Raw genomic sequence first — 27751 nt, forward strand, 5'->3', positions numbered from 1 at the left:
CTCCAAAACTCGGTGCTAGCCAATGAATTGGAAATGCAGAGAAGAAAGGGGTTGCTTCAAAACGTGTAACCAAAAACTTCAGCACCAGAGTTCTATTTATAGAACTTTTAGTGTGCCCTGCAAGTCATAAGTCACTATTGGGCTTCAGTAAGCCCAACAACGAGTTTAGTAATTTTGCTAACTAATTAGCGCTATTTACTAAACGCACCCCTTATATAAGTCATACTTATATATTTCTCTTTTGACTGTTCTTTGTGTGTGACCCTATAGGTTCTAGTCACGTTGGCAATAATATTAAATCTAATATTTAATATTATAAACAATGATCGGTATCTAGCAACACATCATTGCTACCCAAGTGACAAGAATGTCAAGTGATCTGACGAAACCTTTCCATGATAATACTTATGTGTACAATTACTCCTTTGTCTCGATATCTTTATTGATCCCAAGGCATAGATATTGTCACCCTTGTATAGATCAATGTTTATTTTCTTGATTCCGAAATATACTGAATAACGAATAAGTCCAATATCTTATATTGACTTAGTTTGGCATGGCCATGCAGTTTTACAGTCATATTTCATCAAGAGGCCTAAAGATATATCTCCTGTTTATGAGGAGGGACAAATCCCATCTAGGACACTCATGCCCCTCAGCATGCTTCATCAAGTACCCATCAACCAACGTTATGGTTATCCTTTTACAGACAACGTTAGAATGGCAACAAAGCACTTGAGTCCACATCTAGGGATCACAGTGGTTTCAGGTCTAAGAGCGATATACACTATTATCATTGTGAGAATATCTTATGACAATTGCATAACTTACTATGTAGTATTCTCACGGCGGGTCAATCCAATATAAATATGACTCATAGTATTTATATCTATGTGAAGACTTGATAACTCTTTATCCATGATCTATGAGATGTGATCATCAGTCTACCCACATAATAGTCTCTATGCTTTGATGATATCCCACTTCTCAATAAAGCTTGACTACAGATACTTTTAGAATAGTTTCCTTATGTTTAACGGGGTCTCATAATTAAGTTATACTTAATGTTCCATTAAACGGACTAACTATTCTAGGGACTTTATTATTTTGAAACAAAACAAAATCAATAAAGAAACGCCTTATAATTTATATTTTCACAATATATATATTTATATCAATATCATGATACAAAGCCAAACCCAATCAATATAGATTGGCTATTAGGGCTTACTCCAACACCAAATTATTTGCTTGGGAGGAGGAGATGTTGAGGGATGTTGCACTATTTTATCTAACATTGTTTTGTATAAGAAGGTTATATGCTAGTTTATTGATCTTAAAAAGAAGTTTTCCAAGTTAGTCAAACCGATCAAAGGACAAATCATTCCTTTATTCCTCTCTCTCTCTCCTCTCTCCCCCCCCCCCCCCCCCTCTCCTCTCTCTCTAATTGTCTAATTATAATAATAATAATAATAATAATAATAATAATAATAATAATAATAATAATAATAATAATAATAATAATAATATATAGTTAAATAGAGACCTCAATTGCGTACACGTGTAAATATGACATTGTATGGTCTAAACATGTAATAAAAATGTTCTGTTTCACAGGCGTTACAAAAATGACTACAACCTTTCCAACTTAATTACTTAAACGATCATGCTTAAAATTTAGATGCTTAGCTATTTACCTTGTTAGTTACACCGAAGCACTCCTTCATAACTATAATGAAAATTATTCATGTTCATAGACAATATAAAATCAGCCACAACATAAAGCAAATAGACAATTATCTCTAGTTTGTTATTTTCTTTCTTTCTTTTCTCTCCATTGAATTGTTTTATTCTCATTTTAATTCTTGTGGATTAAGTCATATAAAAATGAGCATAAATTCAAATGATACTTTGTTCTACGAAATTAAACGATTGAATGAAACAGGTTACAAAATTTGTTTAGAGGCTCCACCCCATATTGTTTCAGATGGTTTATGGGGTGACCACGAAAATGGAAGGAGACCAATGAAATCTTTCTTGACCTTGGTTGAGTTACAGTTGGTTATCATTTTTGCACTCACGCAAATATGTAGTCTCCTTCTCAAACCTTTGAGACTCCCTCAGTTTCTTTCACAAATGATTGTAAGTATATCCAACTGACATGATTTTCAAAAAGAATAATTTCTTTAGTGCATGTTTAGATTCACGGTTAGTCTATCAAAATCACCGTGAACCATCCTAATTTTGTGAAAGCAATATTTTGGAACTTCAACAAACAAACTCATCATGATTCTAAACATTCATGTGGATAAATCATAGTTATTAGATAAAGTTAAATTGCATATAGAAAATAGATTTTGTTTCTAATATCATTTCTTCCATCTATAATTTTCATTTGAAATGAATTACTCCATTTGTCCCACAATAATAATCTATTTGACCATTTCAAACATATGAAAAAAATTACATAAATAAGAGATAAATAATAATGATACTAAATTACCATCATTAAGTATTGATATATTTATCATTATTATGAATGCAGAGTGAAGTATATTGAGTTGAGAGTAATGCATTTAGTATTAATTAGAGTAAAATTAAGAAAATATAATTAATACCTCCTTCAAAATTAAAAGTGTTCGTAATTTTCAAAAAAATTATTTATTCAAATAGGTTAATTATGGCAGGACGTAGCGAATATTTTGTAGAGAGTATTTTCTAGAACTGAAATTAAACACATTACTCATTCCATTTGCAGGCTGGATTGATTCGGGGTTTCTTATTTGAGCTACGACCATTGGATGCATACATGGGAAAGTTGTTTCCATATGGAACTCATGACGTAATTTCATCAATTTCATCATTAGGTATGGTACTTTTCGTTTTCATAAATGGTGTACAAATGGATTTCAGCTTGATAACAAGGACAGGAAAGAGAGCAAGGATAATTTCAATAATTGGATTATTAGCACCATTATGCGTATGTTTTATACCACTACTAACATTGCATGGAAAGCTCGAAGCCATTAAAAAAATAGGCAGGGAAATCATAGTGCCAGTGTTATCTCACAGTCTAAGTCAATTTGCAACAATCGCTTCACTCCTAAGTGAACTTCAAATCCAAAACTCAGATCTTGGTAGATTGTCTTTGTCCTCGGCTTTGGTCAGCGACATACTGACCACAATTACTTCAACCAATATTGTTGCTCTTGAGACCAGTCCCGATTCGGCAACGGTTTTAAGAAACATAATCTCACTTTTCATATTTTTTGTATTAATTCCTTTGGTATGTAGACCAATACTGTTTTGGATCATCAAACATACACCAGAAGGAAGACCAGTGAAAGATAGTTACATTTATGTTATCATTTCAGTGGTTTTTGTTCTTGGTATTTTGTCAGTTAAGATTAATCAAGAATTCGGCTTAGGAGCTTTCGTTTTGGGACTGTCTATTCCTGAAGGAGATCCTTTAGGATATGCATTGGTTAAGAAGCTTCCATTCTTTGGTACAACATTCTTTTTGCCTATCTTTGTAACTACTTGTGTGCTAAAAGCGGATTTTTCAATGGATTTATCATCATATGTTATGGTGTCTATTGGTTTGGCAATCCTTGTAACTCACATTGTCAAAATGACAGCATGCTTTATAACCGCCCTTTGTTGCAAGATGCCTGTCACCGATGCTTTGTGTATTTCCCTCATTTTGAACACTAAAGGCGTGGTGGAAGTTGGCATCCACAATTCCGCATTTGATGACCAAGTAGTAACCTTTACTTTTTTTTTTTTACGTATATATAAGTTTTTTGTCCCTTATTATATGATTATATTGGTTTGGACCACACGGAAAAAATTTCTTTTGATTTTGGTCCCTCGTTTTGTCTCAACTTTGGTTCTCATAGCTATTTAAAAACACTTGCAACTATTATCGATATAAGCGACACAGTTTAGAAACGAGGGATTAAAAGGAGACACAATATTTTTATGTGTCTGAATATATATGTAGTACTTAAACTGCCATTGTCTATTATATTTGGTCCCTAAATTATAGAAATATAATAAGTAGTGTTTAAACGACTTTCAATTGACCAAGTTTGCCCTTGAAATATCATTATCTCCTTTGTTTTTAAAGTAACCCAAACACTAATTTCATGAATTGATCACATCGTAAGGATGACTTATTATATTTCTATAGTTCAAGGACCAAAGAGTAAAGATAGTGACAGTTTAGACTAAATTTAAAATTTACTCTATATGTATACAAACTATTATTCTTATTCAAATATTATGTATGCATGTATGCAGATTATTAACAGGAAAACATATGGAGTGATGATGATAAGTATAATGATTATAGCAACCATTGTGCATTGGTCACTAAAGTTATTATATGATCCATCAAGAAAATATGTTGGATACCAAAAAAGGAACATGGTGAGCTTAAAAAGAAACTCAGAGCTGAGAATACTAGTAACAATTCAAAAACAGAACCAAATTTCCGCAGCAACAGTTTCCTAGACTTATGTTATCCAACACAAGATAAACCAATCGCAGTTGATGTTCTTCATGTAATTGAGCTTGTTGGAAGAGCCTTACCTCTTTTCATTCCTCACCGCCTTCATAGACATGCATCAGGATCTACTTCATATAAATCATACTCAGACGATGTTATCCTTGCTTTTGATATCTACGAGCACAATAATCAAAATGTAGTATCAATAAACTCTTACACAGCAATATCTCCACCAAATCTCATGTTTGAAGATGTTTGTAATCTTGCATTGGACAAAGTTGCAACCATCATCATTCTTCCATTTCATATAAGATGGTCAAGTTACGGTGTAGTTGAATCTGATGACAAGAAAGTACTAAGAGCATTGAACCGCAAAGTACTTGAAATTGCACCATGTTCCGTTGGAATCCTTGTAACTCATGCTAATTCAATACCAAGACCAACACCAACAAAATCAGAATACTCCATTACTCGATTAGCCATCGTATATTTAGGTGGAAATGACGATGATGAAGAGGTCTTATGTTTAGCGAAACAAATGATGAATAATCCTAGGATCAACCTTGTTGTTTACCGTATTGTTGGTGAGGAAAACATAACGGTAATTGGTAATCAAACACTGGAAGCACTGAAATATGCTGAAAATGTAAGATATCAAGAAGTTTTAACTCATAATGGATCACAAATGGCATGTTTTCTACGTGAGATAGTGAATGAACATGATTTTTTTATAGTTGGGAGAAGACATGAAGCTCGATCTCCTCAAACGGATGGATTGGAAGAATGGAGTGAATTTCCAGAGCTTGGTGCTATTGGTGATTTTCTCGCTTCACCTGATCTTAGCAGCAGTGCATCTGTTTTGGTTGTGCAGCAACAACTTTCACACGTGAATGACCTTAAAGGGTGGATTTTGTAGTTATCAAGACATAATATAAATAGTATATTGTGTTTAAAAATATAGGAGACTTAACAACAAGATAAGACAACTTTTTTGCTCAAAGACTTAACAACTTTTATATAAAGATTTTATTTTTCCAAAAGTTTGCTAAGATATGAGATTTTTTTTTTTAAAAAAGGCAAAAAAAAAATAGAAAGAAAAATTGCTACAACTTTTTCGGCTTTAAATAGTTTGCTTAGAGACCTAACAACTTATAAATAAGATTAGTTTGCTTAGAGACCTAAGAACTTATGAGATCATTTTTTTCTTAAAAATGCAAAAAATTAAGAAATCTACAACAATTTGTTTGGCTCTAAATTTTTTTCTAAGAGACGTAAGAACTTTTTTATAAGATAAGATATTATATTCGACCAAAAACAAAAAGATAATATACTATTTCTTTCAAAACAAAAAAAAAATCACGAAGGAAAATTGCAACAACTTTTATGGCTTAAAAATTAAGAACTTTTATAAGATATATGAGGTCTTTTTAAAAAATAAAAAGTAAAGAAGGAAATTAGCAATAACTTTTTTGAATACATACAGGGCCGGCCTAAGCCCAAAGCAAGTGAAGCAAGGGCTTTAGGCAAAAAACAATTAATAACACAGTGGTAGAAGATCTCTTTTTGATTTCTGCTCTCCTCCTGCACGTTTCGCTCCCACCCAGCCAAACTGACCAAAATACCCCTGCGCTAAACATCATAAAAATGGTATTCCACGCAGGTTCTTTAAAACAACAAGCATCATCATACCCCACGTATACTTGATTCATCAGCTCTTGACACATACCCTCCACATGTCAACAAAAAGTGAGAAACACTTGTGTGGACCAGGACCAAGAATTTTTGGTTTGGTCACACACACAAGTTTTTTCCTTCTCTCTCTTCTCTTCTCTCTTCTCCATTTTCTCTCTCTTCTTTCTTCTCTCTCTTCTCTTTTTTCTCTTTGTGTGACCAAAGACCACTTGTGTGGACCAGGACCACACAAGATTTTCTCACAAAAAGTTCCCCATGCCAATGGGTTGGTTTTGGTTATAAAAGTTAAATACTACATTAATCGTTATCAGATTATTTATTTTCTTCCGTTTGTGGACTTGTCAGGTGAGTTAAAAGGGATAGTAAATGGCTCCAAAAAGTGATAAGAAAGTGGTGGTTAGATCAGCAAGGAAAGTTGTTCAAGAAAGTGTGCAGGTTTCTGTTTTAAGCAGAACAAAATTTAAAAGGTGCGTTAGTTAACTCACGCGGCGTGAGTTAACTGGCGCAGGGGTAAATGTGTCATTACAGCTGGGCGCGAGTGTTATGTGCTTGGGAAGAGCAGAAATCCCTCTTTTTTTAGTTGTAGGTCATAGAATCAACACTCACACTTAAGTCATTATAAAGTTCACTTCTTGACAGAAATGAAATGCTTCATTTTTCATTGGCAGTATTCATTATACGTACTTAATAAGTTAAGATTCATTATAATTTTTTTTAATCATCATTATAATTTATAGTTATTGTAATTCATCTTCATCATCATTATTGCCTCAAAAAATAAAATTAAATAACTTTAAAAAAAACTTTATTATTATTTTTACAAGGCCTCATATAAATTTTCGCTTCAGGCCTCAGCATACGTTAGGCCGACCCTGACTACATACAATTTTCTAAAAAACTTAAGAACTTTTATACATAAGATATGAGATAGTTTTTTAAAAGACAAAGGTAAGGAAAACAAAAAATTATGAAGGAAATTTACAATAACTTTTTTGGCTCCGAAAAGTTTTATAAGAGACTTTTATATATAAGATAAGATATGATATCATTTTTTTGAAAAACAAAAAATAAGGAAGAAAATTTGCAACAACTTTTTTGTTTTAAAAAAAAATCATCTAAGAGACTTAAGAACTTTTATATATAAGAAGACTAGACTTTTAACCCGTGCGTGGGTCTATTCAAAAACACAAAAATTTAAAACAAAAAACGTTGAAATTAAGATTGTCCTTATATACCCTATAAAGCAACAAAAAAAGAGGGTTATAATGGTATTTGGAAAAACAAAAAATAAGGAAGAAAATTTGCAACAACTTTTTTGTCTTAAAAAAAAATCACCTAAGAGACTTAAGAACTTTTATATATAAGACTAGACTTTTAATCCGTGCGTGAGTCTATTCAAAAACACAAAAATTTAAAACAAAAAACGTTGAAATTAAGATTGTCCTTATATACCCTATAAAGCAACAAAAAAAGAGGGTTATAATGGTATTTGGATCTTATCAATATTTATATTTTAGTTTTTTTTTTGTGGTGGTCGAGGTTCGAACCCCAAACCTTTGCATGGTCGAGGTTCGAATTTGTGGTGGTCGAGGTTCGAACCCCAGACCTTGCATATTTTATGCATTGTTCTTACCAATTGAACTAAGCTCACGAGGACACTTCTATTTTAGTTTTAACAAAACTGAAAACAAAGTAGTTTTTAACTTAAAAATTAGACAAAATTACATTAATAGTGTTTTAACTTAATTTCAAATAACATTTTAGTCTTTTATCTATCTTTTCCCCGATTAAGTCCTTTATTTTGCAAAATGCTGACAGCTATTCCTTTTTTACATTAAAAAGCCAACAAATTCAAACCTTTATCAAAATATCCCGAAAGTTCATAAAAAAACTCAAATGTTAATCCAAAAAACCAGATTTTCAATGTAAAAAAGGATAATAGTGTTAGCATTTTGTAACATAAAAGACTTAATCGAAGGAAAAAAAAGATAAATGACTAAAATATTACCTGAAATTAAGTTAAATGACTATTAGTGCAATTTTACATAAAAATTATCTTTTTTAAATAAATTACTTTGAAGAATCAAATAGTAAACTTTATTATTGTCAAAAACAATAGTAGACTTTTTTAAAAGAAAAAAACAATAGTAGACTTTTCATGATTTTTTTTGGGTTTCGACTTTATTTTTAACTTTTTTTTTGGTACGATACTCTATTTTTAACTTACTCAGCTCAATTGTCACCGAATACCATAATCGTCACCGAATACCATAATGGTCACCAAGTCATATTGATCTGCCTATAATCAACAAAATATTTTTGCATTGAAATCCAAATAATGAATTATTTATTTTTTTATTACAAAATAAAGTAGTATTATTTTGAGGACTACGTAAATTGAATATTTATTACATTTAAAAAAGTGTATTTAAAAAAAAAAAGTGTTAGCAATCCCTTCTAAAGAAAAAGTGTAAGCAAATCAATAATGGGTTAGTATGTACCGAACTTAAAGTTTAACTATCGCTTTATCATTTACCTACCATACCATGCATGTTTTTTATCATTACTATTGATTGGCTATTCAAATATTCATTAGAAAACATGATCAAATGGAGAGTTACAAAGATTAAGTAGTTCGTACTAAGATATTTTTGTAAAATAATTTACGATCTTTTATATACAACATTAACTTACATTCGCTAGAATGACATAAGAAACGTTCAAAATTCAAATACATATGTAGCACACAAATTTGCGGTCATGATAAAACCAACATTAACCTACGAGGAGAAAATCATCTTGCACCAATGGCATAATCTGCATTCGACAATTAAAATATCTAGTCAAACTGACACATGATCAACATTTTATTGAAACCAAATCAACCATGAAACCTGAAACAGTGAAGCAGAATATGTCTTCAAAAACATTTCAATTAACTTTTAACAGAGAATAACTCACATCACATCAAATTCAAGTGAAAACTGAAAAGGTAAACTTAAATTTGTGAATGCCAATCAAAACAATCATATGCTTGCAGAAAATAAATAATAACATTATTTTCTTGTCCTTTCCATATCAAAACTCTAACAATTGACATGTATCACAATAAAGAGAATACATAATATATTTCATTCATTTCCTATAACATGATTTTCAAGAAATAATTTAGAACGAAAAGAGTACAAAGGTGGAAATGGAAAAAATGCACAACGAAGAGCTCAAATTTGATAACAATATTATGTGACAAAATTGTTTTATTCCAAAGTCCACAACATCACCTCAGTTGGTAGTCAAACAGAGAAAAGGAGAGGAGGAAATAGGAAAAAAAAGTTGTGCATTTGGTAGCCAATTAGGGAAAAAAGTTGTAAAATATTGAAAAATCAAATGAGTGATTGGCATGAATAGAGAAGTGCACACAAACAATCTTTGAATCAACTTCCAGAGAGTGAACCTATAACAAAGGAAGAATTGTTAGGAACATTAGAAGTAAAGAATCAATATCAAAATAAATAACTCAAATTAAAGAGAAGGAGTGGGATCGTTTTTTTTTACTCCCTCCGTTTCAAAATGAGTGTCGCTTTAGCTAAAAAAATTTGTTTCAAAATGAATGTCGCTTCAGTTTCCAATGCAATAATATAAATTATGGTCTATTGTGTTAAGCACTAATTAGTTGATGAATATATGTGATTGTGCTATTCTTTCTAAATGGACCGTGATGGGTTGGACTATTTAGCTAAGCCCAATGAGAGGTCCCTGCCCTCAGCCGTTTAGCTATTTAAACGTCATCCCATCAGATAGTTAATTATTATAAACATCATTGTGAAAACCTAAAGCTAAACGGAATGAGGGTAGTCATCCCTCTCATGCTTGTCGGCGGTTATCCTTCATCAACCTAATATAAAGGTACACAATTCTTCTTCCTTCTTTATTATTGATAATATGCTATAACTTGTATCTATTGATCTATGGCTAAATATTAAAACTTTTATCAATTGGTATCAGAGCCACGTAGATACAATTTATGGCTATAGTCTTTGTACCTTATTACGTGTTTGGTTGATTCTTTCAATTAAATATACTCAGTAATATGTTTCGATATACACCATGCCATATGTGAGGTTTTGACCATAATTGACAATTTTCAAATTAATCAAATACCTTGAGTTTTGTTTTTAATCGATAATTTAGTTTGAAAATAATACAATAGATAGTTGGCTAATTCTTTTGGTGTATACTATCGATTACTAGACCCGAATTTATTTTTCGATTTGCAATTTTTTCTCTAACTGGATCAACGATTCTGAAAAATTATAAAGGGTTTTCCTTATCAAATTTATGGAGAATTGTTGGATTAATTATTTAATTAATCAATTATGGATTGACAATAATCAATTATTATAAGTTGATGTCATAATATAAATTATGGTCTATTGTGTTAAGCACTAATTAGTTGATGAATATATGTGATTGGACTATTCTTTCTAAATGGACCGTGATGGGTTGGACTATTTAGCTAAGCCCAATGAGAGGTCCCTGCCCTCAGCCGTTTAGCTATTTAAACGTCATCCATCAGACGGTTAATTATTCTAAACATCATTGTGAAAACTTAAAGCTAAACGGAACGAGGGTAGTCATCCCTCTCATGCTTGTCGGCAGTTATCCTTCATCAACCTAATATAAAGGTACACAATTCTTCTTCCTTCTTTATTATTGATAATATGCTATAACTTGTATCTATTGATCTATGGCTAAATATTAAAACTTTTATCAGCCCTCAACTTCCTTCACTATTCAATGTGTTTCCTTTCACCCTTTGCAACAATTGTGAAATTAAGTCTCAAATGGGATGGAAATTACAACATAAAATTAGAAAGCAAATCAATAGAATGACAAAAGGATTTGACTTTTCTTTTCATACCATGTCAATCATGCAATCGCCTTATGAAGATGGAAAATAAGGGGGAAAACATATTTAAAAGGTTTGATGAAACAACAACCGGGGACAACATAATGCAACCAAAAATAACAAATAGGAGGGGGGTCATCGTTCTTGAAAAAAAAACCAAAATTGTAGGAGACCTACATTATCTTTTGATGAATTGGAGGTAATTTACTTCGATTATGGAACGACGAAGATGGAAATCACATGTTGAACAAAATAGATAAAAAAAACTTTGTTTGTCAAAAAAAAAAACTTTGATGTTCTAGTTATAAAAATATCTTGATCGTAAAAACAAATTTTTTTTTCTTTTCTGGTAAACTAAACTACCTCCAATTCATTGAGGGATAACGTGTAAAAATCCTTATTTACAAGATTCTTGCAACAAAGAAATAATAATTCTCTGAGCTCATTTTTATATCCAAACAATTTAAATTATTTAAAAATATATATATTTTTATCGGGGTAAACAACCGTAAAATAGATTCAGTTTTTTTTTATAAAATTTCTATAAAATAATCTCACTTTTAGATCCAACGGTTATGATCTCATCCTAGAGAAGATAACAATAGCAACCGTTGGATGAATGATGAATCTGACCCAAACCAAACCCACGTGTTTTCTTCAATCCCCTTCATTTGCTTCATCTTTTTCTCTCTCTTCTCTCGCAAATCCTTCCAATCCGAAAACCCTAGCGCCATCGTCACTTTCGAATTCCGACCGCGACAGACCTCATCTTCCAAAATTAAACCGATCAATTTGTTTCCTATCATCTCTTCTTCGAAAGCCCTCAATCAATTTTCGATTTTGGTAAGTTATATCGGAAACATTCAATGTAATCATGTGTCGTAATCTAAGGCCTGTTTGATTGTGTTTTGAAAACTGCTTTATAAATCAATTTTAAAAAAAACTGTTTTTTACAAGCATTATGTTTTTTTTTTTTTTCAAAAGAAGAAAGTATGCAACAGTTTTACAGAACAAGCTATGATCAAACAACATCATTACTTTTTTAATTTTCAAAAACAGTAAAATTGTTTTAAAAAACAGTAATCAAACAAGCCCCAAGTCTTGAAGGCAATTAGTGTTCTCAAGCTGATCACCTCTTTCTCGTATGGAATTATGATCTTATGTATGCATGAGTGACAACAAGTGTCAGAGACAGTTTAAGCACTCCTTTTAAACATTCTACAAATTGTTTCGCCATTGTTTCTCCGTTTTCCAATCACCACGGGCCTCAGTTTAAGATAAAATCACTGATTAAAGACTTCACGATTTTTTTATTGTTTGTTAAATTTCATTTGAAAATTCATTGGAATTGTCTCATGAATGCTGATTATCATTGATTATTGATATATACTGATGCAATTTTGAAACCAATCAATTGCAATTACTGATTCTTCAATTCAATTTGATTATATTATTATTTACTATCTGTAAAACAACCTGATGGAACTAGATATGGAGGAGCAATTCATACTTAGAGTTCCACCTAATGTTGCGGAGCGGATTGAGCGTCTTTTGAATGAAAACAATGCTTCTTCATCTGAAGACAAGTCGCTAGATTTGCAATTTACCGATGATGGAAGAAGCGGTACGTTTGTGATTGGGGATGAGCATTACCCAGCTTCTCTGCTGGACCTTCCTGCTGTCGTTGAATCCTACAAGACTTATGATGATAACTCTTTGGTTAAGACTGCTGATATTGGTCAGGTCAGGTATCTATCGTTAATTCATATTATTTGTTTATTCTTAATCATACACCTAGATTCGGATGATTAAATAACTGATTGCCTTCTTAATGAATCCAATTAACAGATGATTATGGTGAGGGAATCTGGTGATGCTGCTCCAGATGTAATTGAGTGTCGACATGGCCTCACCCCTCCCATGAGAGATGCCCGTAAGCGTAGATTCCGCAGAGAGCCTGACCTTAATGTAATACATTCATTCGTGCATTATATTATCTAAGCATACCTGATACTGCTCTATTATCTGTGCGTTTGTGTGCTCTCTTACTTACCGTATGTTTTCATTCTTCGTTTTCCAGCCTGAGCTTGTCTCCCGTGTTGAGAAAGATCTTCTCAAAATCATTGCTGGAGGAACGGCTGAAAATATTGATATCCTTTCATCTTGTTTGTTTCAAGCAGTAGTTTACTAAACATTCTAAATCTTGGATACAAATTTATGATTTCACTTTAAAAAAAATCTTTGAAATGGAGGTCTGTTGAGATCTTTTTTGTTGATTACTTTCTTTGCCCTTATAACTCATTTCTCTATTTGAACTGGGGTTCATGGAATAAGTAGCATCTATTTGCATTTGCATCAATGACAAAAGCAAGTTTTTCGCTTTCATTATATTGTTAAGTGTGAACAACCTTTGGCTATTTTCTTGACTGAGATTCACATGTGGAAGTAGCTGAGCAAGAAGGCGGTGAGAATGCTCGAGGTTCTAATAAAAAACCTGCAGCTACATCCACATCAAAGAATGATGTTCCAGAGACTCATACAAATGCTGGTGATGCTGACAGAAGTGACTCTGATGAATCTGATGACTCAGTTTGACCGATATTAGCTAGCTACCAAGGAGTATTTATATCAGATGAATGCTTGCAACACCTTTCTTGACATGTTCTTGAACACTCTTTTTATGATTTAGACTTTTTTTTTTTTAATAGTTGATTTGGTTGTCTCACTTTTGAAAAATATACCAACCTTTGTAGAAATGAATCAATCATAAAAGAGTGTATCAGAAAGGTGTTTTGTTGGCATTCACTATGTATAATCATGTGCTGTTGAATTTGAATCCCGTTTACAGGAATAAGATGGGTTGCAATTGATTTGTTATCCCACATTGTGCATTTTGGTACATCATTTGTTGTATTTTAACACCATTTTTTATTGTGCAACTGCCTTTAAGGTCCTAATTTACCCAGCATATATATGAGAATAAGGTTAATCATTTGTTTTTTAAACTATTGCGTTTTAATGTTCTGTCACCGTGTCATTGTACAAAGCAAATGCTTCATACTCGATTTAAGTTATGTTTAGTATGTATCATCTGTTGGCTTATATTGTATTTGATTAGTTTGTAAACATGTTTGGCTAAAATAGGTGTTTGATAAATGAGTTTATTTACTGGTTTATTGTATGTTTTAGATACTATTAAAAGTTACATTGAAGTTTATAGTTTAGTGTTGAAGGTTTCCAATAATAATTGGTATGAAGCACTAAAATTCAAAGGATCAACGGTACTTCAATATAATGAAAGCATTAAACCAAACTTTGAAATGACAATGTTCAAGTGAGACCTAAAAACATAAATTATCTACTTCACAACTTAATTAGAAGTTTAGTGGCTACACATGGAGGAATTATCAACAACAATACATAAAATGAAAGAGGAATTATGTCTCGACGAAGCAATAAAATCAATACATTTATTAATTAAACTTGCGGTTGACAAGATACACCGAATGATCCCAATCTAGACGTCCGAACCTCATCTAGAATGAATTGGAGGATGGAGCAATCTCCGAATTAATCAAAGCAACCATCGCCAAAGAGGCAACTTCAAAACACAACACATTATTAAGATGGTGGTTGTGGGCAAGACGACAAATTCCATCACTGGAGGCCACAGGCTCATCCATTAAAACTGGAATTTATCTTTGAGTGAAAGTAATTTACCAAGCGACCGAACTCAGCTCGAATAGTTCCTCCTATAGAGGCCATAAGCCGGAATAAATGAATCATCCACAGTTATCTTGTAACAACCGGGAGGGAAATTTTCCCAGAGGTTTGTTTGACAGTTTTTGGACCCTCATTACAAGAAGCACCTGGATTTGAGATTTCACTATGTATAGAGTGAGTAAACAAGCGAAACCTCAGTAGATAGACTTGTTCATATAATAGAGACTTGAGAAAGAAAAAAAAAAAAAAAAAACTAACTTGTTTCTATCATTTGAGAGATTCCATTTAAGCCATTCATGGGTATCTAAACTGAAGAATATATACCAAATCCCTTCTTTTGTCAATAACAAGTGGGTGTGATTTCCACTTTTTAGTTATAACTTTGCTAAAAGACACCTTCATAAAAGGTGTCTTCTAGCAAAACCCAATATATATATATGGGTTTTGCTAGAAGATAGGTGTCTTTTAGCAAAGTTATAACTAAAAAGTGGAAATCACACCTTGAGGTGTGTCTTGCTAAAGGACACCTTCATGGGTGGCTTCTAGCAAAACCCTATATATATATATTAAATTATATAAAATCTATAAATTAATTCATTATTACGAGCTAATATCCTTTAGCGGGATGAAGAGTGTTGGTTGTTGTTGTATTTGTTATAGTAGACGGATTGAATATTTTATAGATGACAAATTATTATTTATGCATAAACAAAAACAAAAAATGGATAGAATTAATGATAAATTGACACTAATCAAAATCATTTATTTATTTTTAGTGTTATATTGTTTCATCCAATTTTGATTGGTGCAAACTTAGTAAATCTGCCCACTTTTTGTTGATGCAACATAGTTCTATCTCTTTTAGATATAATATTTTTTTTTTTTAAAATATTGTAAAAAGTTAAAAGAAAAAAAAAATTAAGTGATAAATAGAAGTGAAATGTTTGAAAGAATGGAAAATCGGGGGAACACTACATTTGAAATTTGGAACCATTTTCTTCCGTTGATTGATAATGGCAGAAGCAAGTGAACTCCGCAGGTACTTTCTTCCTTCCTTCTCCTTTCTCTGTTTTCGTTACTCTCTCACTTTTAACACCGTTATCACATTCTCCAAACCTTTCCTTTCAGTCGAATTTCACAGATTCACAAATTCATCCAAGAAGAAGAAGAATCAAACCCTTCAGATTCCCAAGATTTACTCCACGAATGTGCTCTTCATGTTCAAGTAACCTACGCACATTCTTCAATTTTCACTCTCACTCTTATGATTGCAAAATCAATTTATTCATTTTCAATTTTCATTTTCATTCTTAACAGAACACAGTGGAACAAATTGTTTCCGAATTCTCTGATCTCTCTTCTTTACAAAATCCAGATTTCGGTAATTCAATTCAACTCTATTCCGTTTTGTTTTTGTTATTCAATTTATGTTTTCTCAATTTTTAACTTCGATTGTTTTAGATGCTTACATAGAGCATTTGGAAAAGGAACTTAACAATGTACAATTTGAATCCACCAATGTAGCTAAAGAGATTGAAAATCTCGCGAAAACTCGTAACGATGGTTAGTTTCACTCACTTTTTTTGTTTGTTTCACATAATAACTATGGATTGTTTCATATAATTATAATTATTGTTATTCTTTTTTTATATCTTTTTCAGATTCTATTCTTTTGGAGGCTAAACTTGAAGAGTTGGAATGTTCTTTGAATCATATTACATCGGAGGTTAGTACTTGCTGATTGTGTTGTGTTCTAAACTAGCAGCTGATTGTGTTGTGTTTTAAACTTTAGCTAATACTAAACATTTTTGTTTCTGAATAATATAAGACCCAGATGACTAAATCACAAGAATTAAGAAAATTGATATGGTGTTATATGTTCGGTAATAATATTGTTTTTCCAAGTTAACAATAAGTATTTATATCATATCCATTGGTTACAGAAAAACATGTTAAATACTTAGGGGTATTTTGGTAAATAAATATTCAATGTAGTTGAAAATTTCTCGAGGGTTTTATATATAGGGAAGGAAGTAGTTGTATATGCCTATGCTCATTATGATGGAACCCTGGCCCTGGCATGAGTTATGTATATTGACTTCATTATCCATCCCTTTGTCTAATGAGGGGAAGGGGATTTTCCATTCAGTAATCATGTTTTGACAGTCGTTTTTGATAATTATAGGAGCAGATAAATGCTGAGGCTAATGAGGGAATTTCTTCAATGCTGGTAGACACCGACATGAATCTAGGCGAAAATTTGGAGGTGTTGTTGATGACTACGCCACACTACTTGGCGTTGGCTGTTATTCTTTTCGGCATTGAATTAGTTTCAAACAAATGTGGACTAAATACTCCTGAACATTTTCTGCTTCTTTTACAGAAAATCATTTTGGTGGTTTTTTACTGTAACTTTTATACGAATTGTATTTTTATTGAAATATTTCCTTTTATGTGTTGCAGCAATTGGAACTTGGGAATAAGGTTGATGAAATGAAATCGATTCTGAAGGCCATGGAGTCTTTTCATTGTAAGTTCAAATGGTAAGTTTATTTTCATTCACACTTTCAGATAATCATCTATTCTATGGCTTACTCATCTTGTTCCCCCTTTCAGGTTTGATGCTTTAGAGCAGATTGACAATGCATTGACAGGTCTAAAAGTGATTGGAATTGATGAGAATTGCATTAAGCTGTCTTTGCAGACCTATATGCCAACGGTAGAGGGCATTTCATGCCTACAGAGAGTTGAAGATACCATGGATGCATCTATCCTGAATCATGAGTTATTGATTGAAGTGTTGGAGGGGACTATGACGTTAAAGGATATTCAGGTTTTAAAACAGATCACCGTTTCATTCTTTGACTTGTTTGTTACGACCATTGTTCATTAGATTTGACAATTACGTTTAGCAATGATGTGGAAAGATACTGATACGAACCATCAAATCTGTCAGGAAAAAGTGACAGTTATAGTGTTAGCCATTTAGGTAGGCTCCTATGAACTGTGAAAGGCTTTTATGTCATCAAATAATGTCTGCTTTGAAGTTGTTTCTTGTGGTATTTTGAAGTGGTGTTTTTGTGTTTTGAAGCAGACCTTGACCAATAAAGTCAGGCTCAATTGCTTTTAGTTTGATGGTTACATTCATTCTGATATTCTATTTGGTGTATAGTTATCATTAATATCTTCTAAAAATTTGAGATAATAACTATTTTCTTAATATCTTCAACTTTATGCTTATTCTGCATTTTTTTCGGGATGGGGGGTGTGAATCTCAGAATTTGCTGGATATATCATGTGGTTACATCAGTGGGTTTGCTTTTGATTTATGGTCTGTATTCTAGGAAAGCAACTCTTTTCACTTTCATGTTCGCTCTTCACACACCGCATATATACCAAAATACCCCCAGCGGCAGTTAACTGCCGCTCGCTCCCCAACATCATTTGCCGAACGGCAGTTAACTGCCATGGGGGTATTTTGGTATTTTCGTGACGTGTGGGAGCAAAAATGGAAGTGAGAAGAGCAACTTTCTTATTCTATTTACTTCTCTTTTTAGTTTTAGTACCTTTGTTGTAGGTGATTAATACTCTGTAAATGCTGTGCTGTACTTGTAGAATTTGGTGAAATTTTTAAAATTCTAGTAGTCACTAAGTATTTTTCTCATTGTATTGTATTAAAAACATCCCATCCAATATGTAATGATGCGTAAAAAAGATCCCAGTTTGGTAGAAGGATCATTTGCCAATTTCATTACCCCAAACATTTCTAGATGGAATCCTTAACATCATATTTTGCTGTTAACTATGCATTTCATGTAGAAAACTTATGAAAGGGTAATTATAATATTAGGTGACGAAGGAACTTATTTTTATTCACGAGTACTAACGCTTCACATGTGATCCTGGCAAAGCACAGCAACACATATCATTTTTCCGTTCCTAATCTCTTCCTTTAGGAGGAGGTTGTTGAATGCTTTGGATATAGCTGTTTGATTATACTTTAAGAACCACATATAAAAACATTAAGTTACTCATCAGTTTAGTTTAGCATTATAAGAATCTTATTTAGCTCTTGATGATTTGTTAACTTTTTTGGTTTTGTTATTTAGGTTTTTCCAAATGATATATACGTGGATGACATTGTTGATACTGCAAAGTCTGTCAGGTCAGCTATTTCCTTTTTCTCCTTGTTTAGGTTTAGTAAATTCTCCCTCTCCTCCCAAATTCATTATGAACTAAGCATACTTTTCTAAGTTACTCATACTTTTTTACTATCGTTTACCATGCAGCAAGTCCTCATTGCAATGGTTAATACAAAAACTGCAAGATAGAATTATACTAAGCACACTTAGGTGTCTTGTGGTAAAGGATGCTAACAAATCAAGGTGTGACTGTAATGTAGTCCTTTCGGTTTGGGTTTAATGTTATTAAATTTGGATTATTGTTTGATATTCTTTTTTCTATTTCTTGTCAATGTAGATATTCTCTTGAATACTTGGACAAAGATGAGACCATTGTAGCTCATTTGGTTAGAGGAATTGATGCATACATAAAGTTGTCTCATGGTTGGCCAATATTTGGTTCTCCGTTGAAGCTAATATCAATCAAGGGATCAGATATTTTGAAGAAAAGTTCAAGTTTTCTCTGCGAAGTAGAGGTGAGACAATTCCAATGTGTTGGCTATAAAAAATTTCAGACATTATTCTTCCTTGTGCTGTACGGATGGATGTGTTAAAAAAGTTCTCATGTGGTACCTAGTTTTCACCTCAAACTGTCTTACTTAAATTGCTTGTTGATTCCACTGAAATTGTGGAGTAGTTTATATTCATTTCTTTTGATAATAACTGGAATATTAATTCATCAACCAAGCCAACGTCCTAGTCTGTATGCTGTTTTTTAGTCCTCAAAAGTGTCTATATGATAGTAATCTGATATGTGCGAAACTTAAAATTTACTATTACTAGAGTGACTCGGGTTGGGATAGAGTTTATCAAATTATGTAGAGTTCAAGCCACGTGTGATACATATTGTGGTGGGAGTGAGGATAATTTAAAGGATACATGTTTTGAAGTCACATTTGGTGCATGGTGTTCTATAGGGTAAAGTAATTGGAAATTAATAGAAGCTTCTTTTAGACACGTGTAAATAGGTAGGAACTTTAAAAGTACTCAGCCAGTTAGCATGTCTTATGGTGAAACCCCTTGATGTTTTGCTGTTAGTTTCTTTTATTTTATTTTTAAAATAAAATAAATGGGTGACTATCTCCTACATACATGTATCTGTAGCGAGATCATGTCTCATATGTTTCGGGTTAACTTTAATTCTTTTAAGGGCATTATAAATAATGCAGTGATTGGAAGATTTGTGCTTTGACTTTTCAGAATTTGGCCAACTCATTAGATACTCATACTCGGCAAAATATACTGGGCTTCGTTGATGCTGTTGAAAAAGTTCTTATAGAGCAGTTGCAGCTTGATCCTAGAGCTGGTGATGGTTCTGGCTAAGGATGTGCTCCCAACCTCGTTGCTCATTATGGATACCGCCAAAATCTGTATGTTTGAAGTTCTGTATCTTGTCCTCACATTCACTTTTTTATTTGCTGAAGCAAGTATTATAATTATCTTGTTAAGATGATTTACTGCAATTTTAGACAGGAAACTGACATGCTGAACTGGTATATGTAACATTCAAGTTGTCAGGATCAGTTAATCAGATATTTTGATAGAATTGAAAATTTTACATGATTAATCTCATAGATCATTAGAAGTTCATATTTTTAAAATGATAGTATGTTCAATTATTGAAAAGCCTATCATATTCCTTTGTGTGCCTTCATCAGTTCAAAAGTATTAGCACCACTCAAGTTTTAGTCATATCCTGTACGTACAAGTCTTGTTTGAAAGTGTTTTCCCTTATTCTATTTAAATAATATCCTTGTCCTAATTAAATAAATATAAGTTAGAATATTTCAAAGTGAAAATGCCTCTTCTACTTGCAAGTCATAAAATATCATGAAATTGCGAATTGACGAATATCTGTATTACAAATATGATATGGAAAGGTACATTAAGCAAACACCATATTACATTTGGAACACAAAAACGAACGTTATTCAAATGCTCAATGAAGCAAGTGAAGATAAAATCCACCAAAAACAAAGTAAGAATTAAATTAACATATAATTATAGAATATCTAGGCAATTGAAGTGGCAACACTGTGGAGCACTACAGTCTCAACAGTGAGTCCGGGCCCGAAACCAAATAGGACACCCCATTCCAGCCCCTCACCTGTTGTGGCAAGTCCGTCTTCTTTTGACTTCCTCCTCATCTCATCCAAGATGAATAACACACATGCACTTGACATGTTACCATACTCGCTAAGCACATGTCGAGTGGCTTGCATTTTCTCTGGCTTTAAGCTTAATTTGGCTTCCACTTGGTCCAGAATTGCTGGTCCACCAGGGTGTGCGATCCAAAAGATGGAATTGTAATCAGAGATACCTAAAGGTTGAAAGGCCTCAGCAAGAGCTTTCTCAATGTTCTTTGAGATGAGACCAGGAACATCCTTGAGGAGATGGAATGTCAGCCCGACTTCACGAAGGTGACCGTCAATTGCTCCTTCACTATCTGGAAGGATCGTTTGTGCAGTCCATACCAATTCAAACAAGGGTTTCTCAACTTGTGGCAATGGGTCTGAACCTACGATCACAGCTGCTGCACCATCTCCAAACAATGCTTGCCCCACAAGACTATCAAGATGAGTGTCACTGGGTCCACGGAATGTAACTGCAGTTATCTCTGAACAAACCACCAACACACGAGCACCTTTGTTGTTTTCAGCCAAGTCTTTAGCCAAACGAAGCACCGTGCCACCAGCAAAACAACCTTGTTGGTACATCATGTAACGCTTCACATATGGACGAAGGCCTAAGAGCTTTGTGAGCTGATAGTCGGCACCGGGCATGTCCACACCACTGGTGGTGCAAAAGATGAGGTGGGTAATCTTGGACTTAGGTTGACCCCATTCCTTGATGGCCTTTGTTGCTGCCTCTTTTCCTAGTCTTGGTACTTCCACAACCACCATGTCTTGTCTTGCATCCAATGAAGGTGCCATGTACTCGCATACACTTGGATTCTCTTTCAGGATCTCTTCTGTCAAGTACATGTATCTCTTCTTGATCATCGACTTATCACCTGAAAAAGTATATGCAGTTTAGTCTTATTGTTTTCTACATGCTGAGAGTGAAAGATCAAATTTGAGGAGCAAAACTAAACAATGTACAAGCACAGAGCACGGAAAGATATGTATGGATATGATAGATATCTTACACATGCGCTGAAATTTTTCTTTGAGCTCAGTCTTATGTTCACTGTTTGTGATGCGGAAATAGTAGTCAGGGTATGTGCTCTGGTCCACACAGTTTTGAGGAGTTGCAGTCCCGATTGCCAACACGGTGGCAGGGCCGTCAGCCCTCTGTGCCTGGCGGATCTCATCAACTGTCACCATTTTCTTTCTTTGAGTCTAAAGTTGGCAGGGAGGAAGAAAAGGTGAGTACTGATAGGTTATATCTATCAAGGGATAGGAATGGTTGATGACTTAGCAAGTTTTTTGCCACTAAACAAGGACTCAGAAAGAAAGCAAAGGGTGTGTTGCAGTATTGGCTCTGAAGAGAAGTTATATAATACTTGCGGATGAAAAGGGAGGAGAGAGAACTGGTAGATGAATCACATGCTTAACTGACCAAAACTCTAGCAAATTAATTATAATAATTCAAAATAACAAGCTTGTAATGAACAAATGAATGGTTATTAGTATATTATTAGAGGTAGGTGAATTATCTTCCACTTGCAAGTTGCAACCCCCCGCATGACTGCATGGACTGAAGGTTCGCTGCATACCAAACTATATATTGTATGTGGAAAAACTTACTAGTATTTGGAAGGGAAAATTTGAATGGTCAACATATATTGTTATTTTGTTGTTAAAATAGGATCTTGATCCTCTAAGGTGACTAAAGAGAAATCAAAGATAGTTATTTTAACAAACTCGTGATTTGTAATGATGTACCTACAATTTACCTTTAATTTGTTAATTAATAGTTGATATTAGTCACATTTGGGTCGTTAAAATACGTCAATCAGGAAACTGAACGGAAACAAAACAACAAGCATTTGGCTTGGTCGTGTCGTGGAGGCATTTCCGTGTTAGGTGAGACTGCTAATTTCAAAATTAAAATGGAATAATATTGTCATTTTCTAATTACGTTTGACCATTTAAACTGTTTGAAAATACTTCGATCTTTTTTTAATATATTATAAGTAGTGTTTTTGACTCTGCTGTAGATTTATTGAGATTAATCTCCACATGTGTCTTCTTCAACAACAAAATAATCTCCTTATCTGTACTTGGTCAAGATTTTTTGTCCCTCCTAAAAATATGTTCTGCAAGAAACGTAGTGAGGTCGCCCTCCACAAAGCCAGTCAAGTTATTTATACTACATACCAAAAAATCAATAATTTTTGTACTTTAGAATTTGGGTATAACTGTCTTTAATTTATAATAACACTTTTTTTTACAGATAATAACACTCTTAAATATCTATTATCTCATTCTTTTCACCAAAAGTAAAATTTATTATTTCGTTTTACTTATTTCTCTCTGCAATACATAATTAAATATATTATTGACAAAATCATAGTTTTTTGTCTTGACGGTTGAACTTTGAATACGACAAATAAATAAAAACAAAAGAAAAATGATGGTTGATATGAAATAATTAATACAAATTTTGCATTAAAGTTAAAATAACTTTTTCTTAGATAAAAACTATGCAGTTCAATTTAAGAACCATATACTAGATGTTCTTGAATTTATTTGGCGTCCCAACTCTTGACCTACATACTACAACGTCTTTGTCGATACCAACTGAACTATATTGCCTGGAACATTGGAGTACACATTCTATTTTCATTTTTTTTTATTGCCACACTCTTGGTATATTGTTTTGTTTTGTTTCGACAGTAACATATTTGTGTATTTTTCGTATTACGGTTGAAGTACTTTCATTGTACTCCGAAAAAATTGTCCCGCATAAGGTTTAATTTTTTATTAGTCTTTCCCTATTTTAAGAAATTAGTCTCTCATGAATAAAGGTACATACTTCAATTTCAATAAACAAAAAATATACATTTCAAAATAGCAGAACAGTTAAACAATGGGATTAATATAAAAGTATGTTTCCCTTCAAAATAAATATAAAAATTATGTTTGGTGAAATAAGATCGAAAGAATAGAATGAAGGTGGTACAATTTTCACCTGAAGGTATAACTAAAAAGTAGGTATACATTCTTTCCAAAGAGCATGATCCATAATTTGTGGTGATTGTCTCTCTTTTAATATAATAGGCAATAGCTCAACTCAACAGACTGTAGTTTTGATGTGAGTCTCATTCGAAGAAAGCAATTAAAATGACTGAATTGTCCCACGTTAATTAACTTTCCTAGTTCCTAGCAAATGGCCACACCCTTTACGTGTTTTAGAAAAAATTCCATGCACAAATTATTTTAATGTTCAATAATAGTTCCCTTAGACTCTATGCTTAGAGCATTGCTCAAGGAATTACAAAAGGTAAGTTGGTATGACAAAATGACTTACATTGTACTCTTGGGACATACTTTTCTTTTATTGATTTGTTACAACCTAGTACAGGTTCGTGGATGGCAATGTTGTTTGAAAATATGGTGATAATGTTACTACAACAAAGAGGAATTAACAAACAGAAAATAATTAAATTACTGGGATGGTGATGACACTGCAAAAATGTAGAACAAAGATGAGTGTGCAAACTCCGAAACGTTTACAACTGATTCATGTGTTATTATTCACCAAGTTCCAATGAGCGCACACTTCATTTGTAAGAAGTGAGCCATGCAAAACCTTATAGAGGCGACACGGATACAAGTTGGACCCTTCCAATTTCACGCTTATTGTCAATGATAGTTTTGCATAGCAAGAGATTCTTCAATTCTATATACGCATAAGGAAAGAAAGAAAAAGCTTTCGGTGACATAATTTTTCCTAATTAGTGTCGTTTAAATTTAGTTGCAATAGTTGACATAATTTTTTACAGTTTTCTTATAGTCTAGAACAAATCCGGATGAATAGTATCTAACGAACTTTACCTAAGTATTTTCCATTTTATTTATCAATGGGAAAAGAAAGACAAAAAAAAAAAAAAAAAAAGAGAAGAAAAAACAAACAATAGAAGCATAGGGAACATTACTTGGACACCCTTGTCAACCATCTTCAAACCAGTTTGAGAATCAGATTACTTTTTTAATGAATAGATACATATTCAAATGCTAAAAATCTCTCAAACCTATTGGAACAAGTCATATATATTTCCTTGTGCTCTAGGACATCCATTATTTTGTAAATCTCTCAAAAACATTAACGTTTTTCTACAATTTTGTAGCGATTAATGGTAAAAATCGCCACATTATTGTGCATTCATCGATGCAGAATTTTCACATTGAGTATTCTTGGACGTTTTTTAGTGACCATAGTTTCTAAATGAACATATTAACTCTTCAATAGTTAGTTCAAAATTCAACTCAAGTTCTCTTATGTTGCTTCACTCTTTTTTCTTCTAGCTCACCCTTTTTCTCTATGACCATGAGATAATGTTGAATGTGCATTTTCTTTTTTAAGCTCTTAACTGTCATAGTGTGTTTTCTGCATCATCTCTCAAACTCTTGGTACTTCGCTTCGTTTCATATAATAGCAGGTTCTCTATTTATACTTGACTTAAGAGTGTCAATCTCATGATTGCTCCACTCACCAATTAGTGTCTTATTCAACGCTTAGTGCATTATTTCAAGGAACTAAATGCTAAATGAAAAGTTATATGTAGGATTGAATATCCAGAATGAAATCATGCCAAAAAAGGGATTCATTAATGACAGACTATGGTGTATTAGCAGAGAATTCAATGACGCGATTAGCAATTTGAAATGAAAGGAGTCAATCTTGTTGATACATTCCTTATATCTGAAGATTTTATCACGGTACAAATTAATACATTCCTGTATCTGAAGATTTTATCAGATAACAGAAAATCAAAGATTTATATCACAGCGATAATCATGATTAATTATAAAGAAAGAAATCAATGAGGAGCAGAAATACAAAGAAAGAAATACATTCAATTTTGGGTGAAAAAGTGAAGAGTTTGGGGGAAAGTAGAATTTGTTGCCTTAGTAAAATGTGAGGATTTAGGTGGACACACTACGGAGCACAACAGTCTCGATTGTGAGTCCGGGACCAAAACCGAAAAGCACACCCCATTCAAGTCCCTCCCCGGTTGTGGCAAGTCCATCTTGTTTTGATTTCCTCCTCATCTCATCCAAGATGAATAACACACACGCACTTGACATGTTACCATATTCGCTAAGTACATGTCGAGTGGCTTGCATTTTCTCTGGCTTTAAGCCTAATTTGAGTTCAACTTGGTCAAGAATTGCTGGTCCACCTGGGTGCGCGATCCAAAAGATGGAATTGTAATCCGAGATATTCAAAGGCTGAAATGCCTCAACAAGAGCCTTCTCAATGTTCTTTGAGACAAGGCCAGGAACATCCTTGAGGAGATGGAATGTCAGTCCTGCTTCTCGAAGGTGACCATCAATAGCCCCTTCACTATCTGGAACGATTGTTTGTGCAGTCCAAACCAATTCAAACAAAGGCTTCTCAACTTCTGGCAACGGATCTGAACCAACAATCACAGCTGCTGCACCATCTCCAAACAATGCCTGCCCCACAAGACTATCAAGATGAGTATCACTAGGTCCACGGAAAGTAACTGCAGTGATCTCCGAACAAACCACCAAAACACGAGCACCTTTGTTGTTTTCAGCCAAATCTTTAGCCAAACGAAGCACCGTGCCACCAGCAAAACAACCTTGTTGATACATCATATAACGCTTCACAGACGGGCGAAGACCTAATAGCTTTGTGAGCTGATAGTCAGCACCAGGCATATCCACACCACTTGTGGTGCAAAAAATTAGATGAGTAATCTTTGACTTCGGCTGACCCCATTCCTTGATAGCCTTTGTTGCAGCCTCTTTTCCTAGCTTTGGTACTTCCACAACCACCATATCCTGTCTTGCATCCAATGAAGGTGCCATGTACTCACATAAACTAGGATTCTCCTTCAGAATCTCTTCAGTCAAATGCATGTATCTTTTCTTAATCATAGATTTATCACCTGAAAAGTCATACACAGCATAATTAGTCTTATGTAACACTAAACAATATAGAATCACATAAAAGATATATAATATAGGTAGATATATATATCTTACACATGCGCTGGAATTTTTCTTTGAGTTCAGTTTTGTGTTCACTGTTTGTGATACGGAAGTAAAAGTCAGGATATGTACTCTGATCAACACAGTTTTGAGGATTTGCAGTGCCTATTGCAAAGACAGTGGCAGGGCCTTCAGCTCTCTGTGCCTGGCGTATCTCATTCACTGTCACCATCACAATGAAGAAATATAAATTTTGAAATGAACTTAAGAAGAATTTGGTTGGTAAGAGAAGAAGGATTAAAAATATACTAGATAAGATTTGTTGTGTGAGAAAATGTTGTGTGGAACTCATCATATATATAGTGTTACATTACAACATATGGATGATGGATCAAATAAGCATCATTATGGCCGGCTAATTAGTACTAATTATTTATCATAATATTATAAGTTAATATATTAATACTAAAATAGAAAATTGAGTACCTAGTGTTCTGTGTGAGAAATGAGAATGGTAGAAAGATTAAGAAAAAAATAATTAAAAAAATGAGTTAGGTGAGGGAGGCTCTTACCATCTTGCGCATGACTGTGTAGACCGAAGACTGCC

The 27751-nt window shown here is 33.2% G+C and overlaps 4 protein-coding genes and 1 pseudogene across 4 annotated transcripts; 3 read left to right on the plus strand and 2 right to left on the minus strand.

The window, feature by feature from the left end:
- Positions 1-1887: 1887 nt before the first annotated feature.
- Positions 1888-5426, plus strand: LOC146940773 (cation/H(+) antiporter 4-like; annotated as a pseudogene).
- Positions 5427-11770: 6344 nt separating this feature from the next.
- Positions 11771-14116, plus strand: TAF7 (TBP-associated factor 7). The gene is made up of 5 exons (XM_085754505.1): positions 11771-11954; positions 12601-12854; positions 12960-13079; positions 13192-13261; positions 13549-14116. Exons 2-5 carry the CDS (start codon positions 12603-12605, stop codon positions 13704-13706), a joined length of 600 nt encoding a protein of 199 aa, XP_085610631.1. The 5' UTR covers positions 11771-11954; positions 12601-12602; the 3' UTR covers positions 13707-14116.
- A 1613-nt stretch (positions 14117-15729) lies between these two features.
- Positions 15730-20616, plus strand: LOC146940775 (uncharacterized). Its single transcript, XM_085754503.1, has 12 exons — positions 15730-15873; positions 15963-16059; positions 16152-16215; positions 16296-16397; positions 16496-16560; positions 17020-17100; positions 17298-17377; positions 17451-17667; positions 18944-18999; positions 19124-19219; positions 19314-19491; positions 20216-20616. The coding sequence occupies exons 1-12, from the start codon at positions 15848-15850 to the stop codon at positions 20336-20338; spliced, it is 1185 nt and encodes a 394-aa protein (XP_085610629.1). The 5' UTR covers positions 15730-15847; the 3' UTR covers positions 20339-20616.
- Positions 20617-20826: 210 nt separating this feature from the next.
- LOC146940776 (chalcone synthase 1B) lies at positions 20827-22486 on the minus strand. Its single transcript, XM_085754504.1, has 2 exons — positions 22164-22486; positions 20827-22028 (listed from the first exon to the last, which is right to left on the minus strand). Exons 1-2 carry the CDS (start codon positions 22339-22341, stop codon positions 21028-21030), a joined length of 1179 nt encoding a protein of 392 aa, XP_085610630.1. The 5' UTR covers positions 22342-22486; the 3' UTR covers positions 20827-21027.
- Positions 22487-25842: 3356 nt separating this feature from the next.
- On the minus strand, positions 25843-27472 carry LOC146940777 (chalcone synthase 1A). Its single transcript, XM_085754502.1, has 2 exons — positions 27199-27472; positions 25843-27101 (listed from the first exon to the last, which is right to left on the minus strand). Exons 1-2 carry the CDS (start codon positions 27374-27376, stop codon positions 26110-26112), a joined length of 1170 nt encoding a protein of 389 aa, XP_085610628.1. The 5' UTR covers positions 27377-27472; the 3' UTR covers positions 25843-26109.
- Between the last annotated feature and the right edge of the window lie 279 nt (positions 27473-27751).

The sequence above is a fragment of the Medicago sativa genome, chromosome 3 (genome assembly GCF_051527215.1).
Source record: "Medicago sativa cultivar Bolivia chromosome 3, Bolivia_mono, whole genome shotgun sequence".
Classification (NCBI taxonomy): domain Eukaryota; kingdom Viridiplantae; phylum Streptophyta; class Magnoliopsida; order Fabales; family Fabaceae; genus Medicago; species Medicago sativa.

Coding starts and splice junctions, on each gene's coding strand:
- TAF7 (XM_085754505.1), top strand. CDS start 12,603: ATGGAGGAGCAATTCATACTTAGAGTTCCACCTAATGTTGCGGAGCGG. Junction 13,080..13,191: donor GCAGAGAGCCTGACCTTAAT/GTAATACATTCA, acceptor TTCGTTTTCCAG/CCTGAGCTTGTCTCCCGTGT. Junction 13,262..13,548: donor AGGAACGGCTGAAAATATTG/ATATCCTTTCAT, acceptor ACTGAGATTCAC/ATGTGGAAGTAGCTGAGCAA.
- LOC146940775 (XM_085754503.1), top strand. CDS start 15,848: ATGGCAGAAGCAAGTGAACTCCGCAG. Junction 16,060..16,151: donor AATGTGCTCTTCATGTTCAA/GTAACCTACGCA, acceptor CATTCTTAACAG/AACACAGTGGAACAAATTGT. Junction 19,220..19,313: donor AAGGATGCTAACAAATCAAG/GTGTGACTGTAA, acceptor TTGTCAATGTAG/ATATTCTCTTGAATACTTGG.
- LOC146940776 (XM_085754504.1), bottom strand. CDS start 22,341: ATGGTGACAGTTGATGAGATCCGCCAGGCACAGAGGGCTGACGGCCCT. Junction 22,029..22,163: donor AGAAAAATTTCAGCGCATGT/GTAAGATATCTA, acceptor ATACTTTTTCAG/GTGATAAGTCGATGATCAAG.
- LOC146940777 (XM_085754502.1), bottom strand. CDS start 27,376: ATGGTGACAGTGAATGAGATACGCCAGGCACAGAGAGCTGAAGGCCCT. Junction 27,102..27,198: donor AGAAAAATTCCAGCGCATGT/GTAAGATATATA, acceptor ATGACTTTTCAG/GTGATAAATCTATGATTAAG.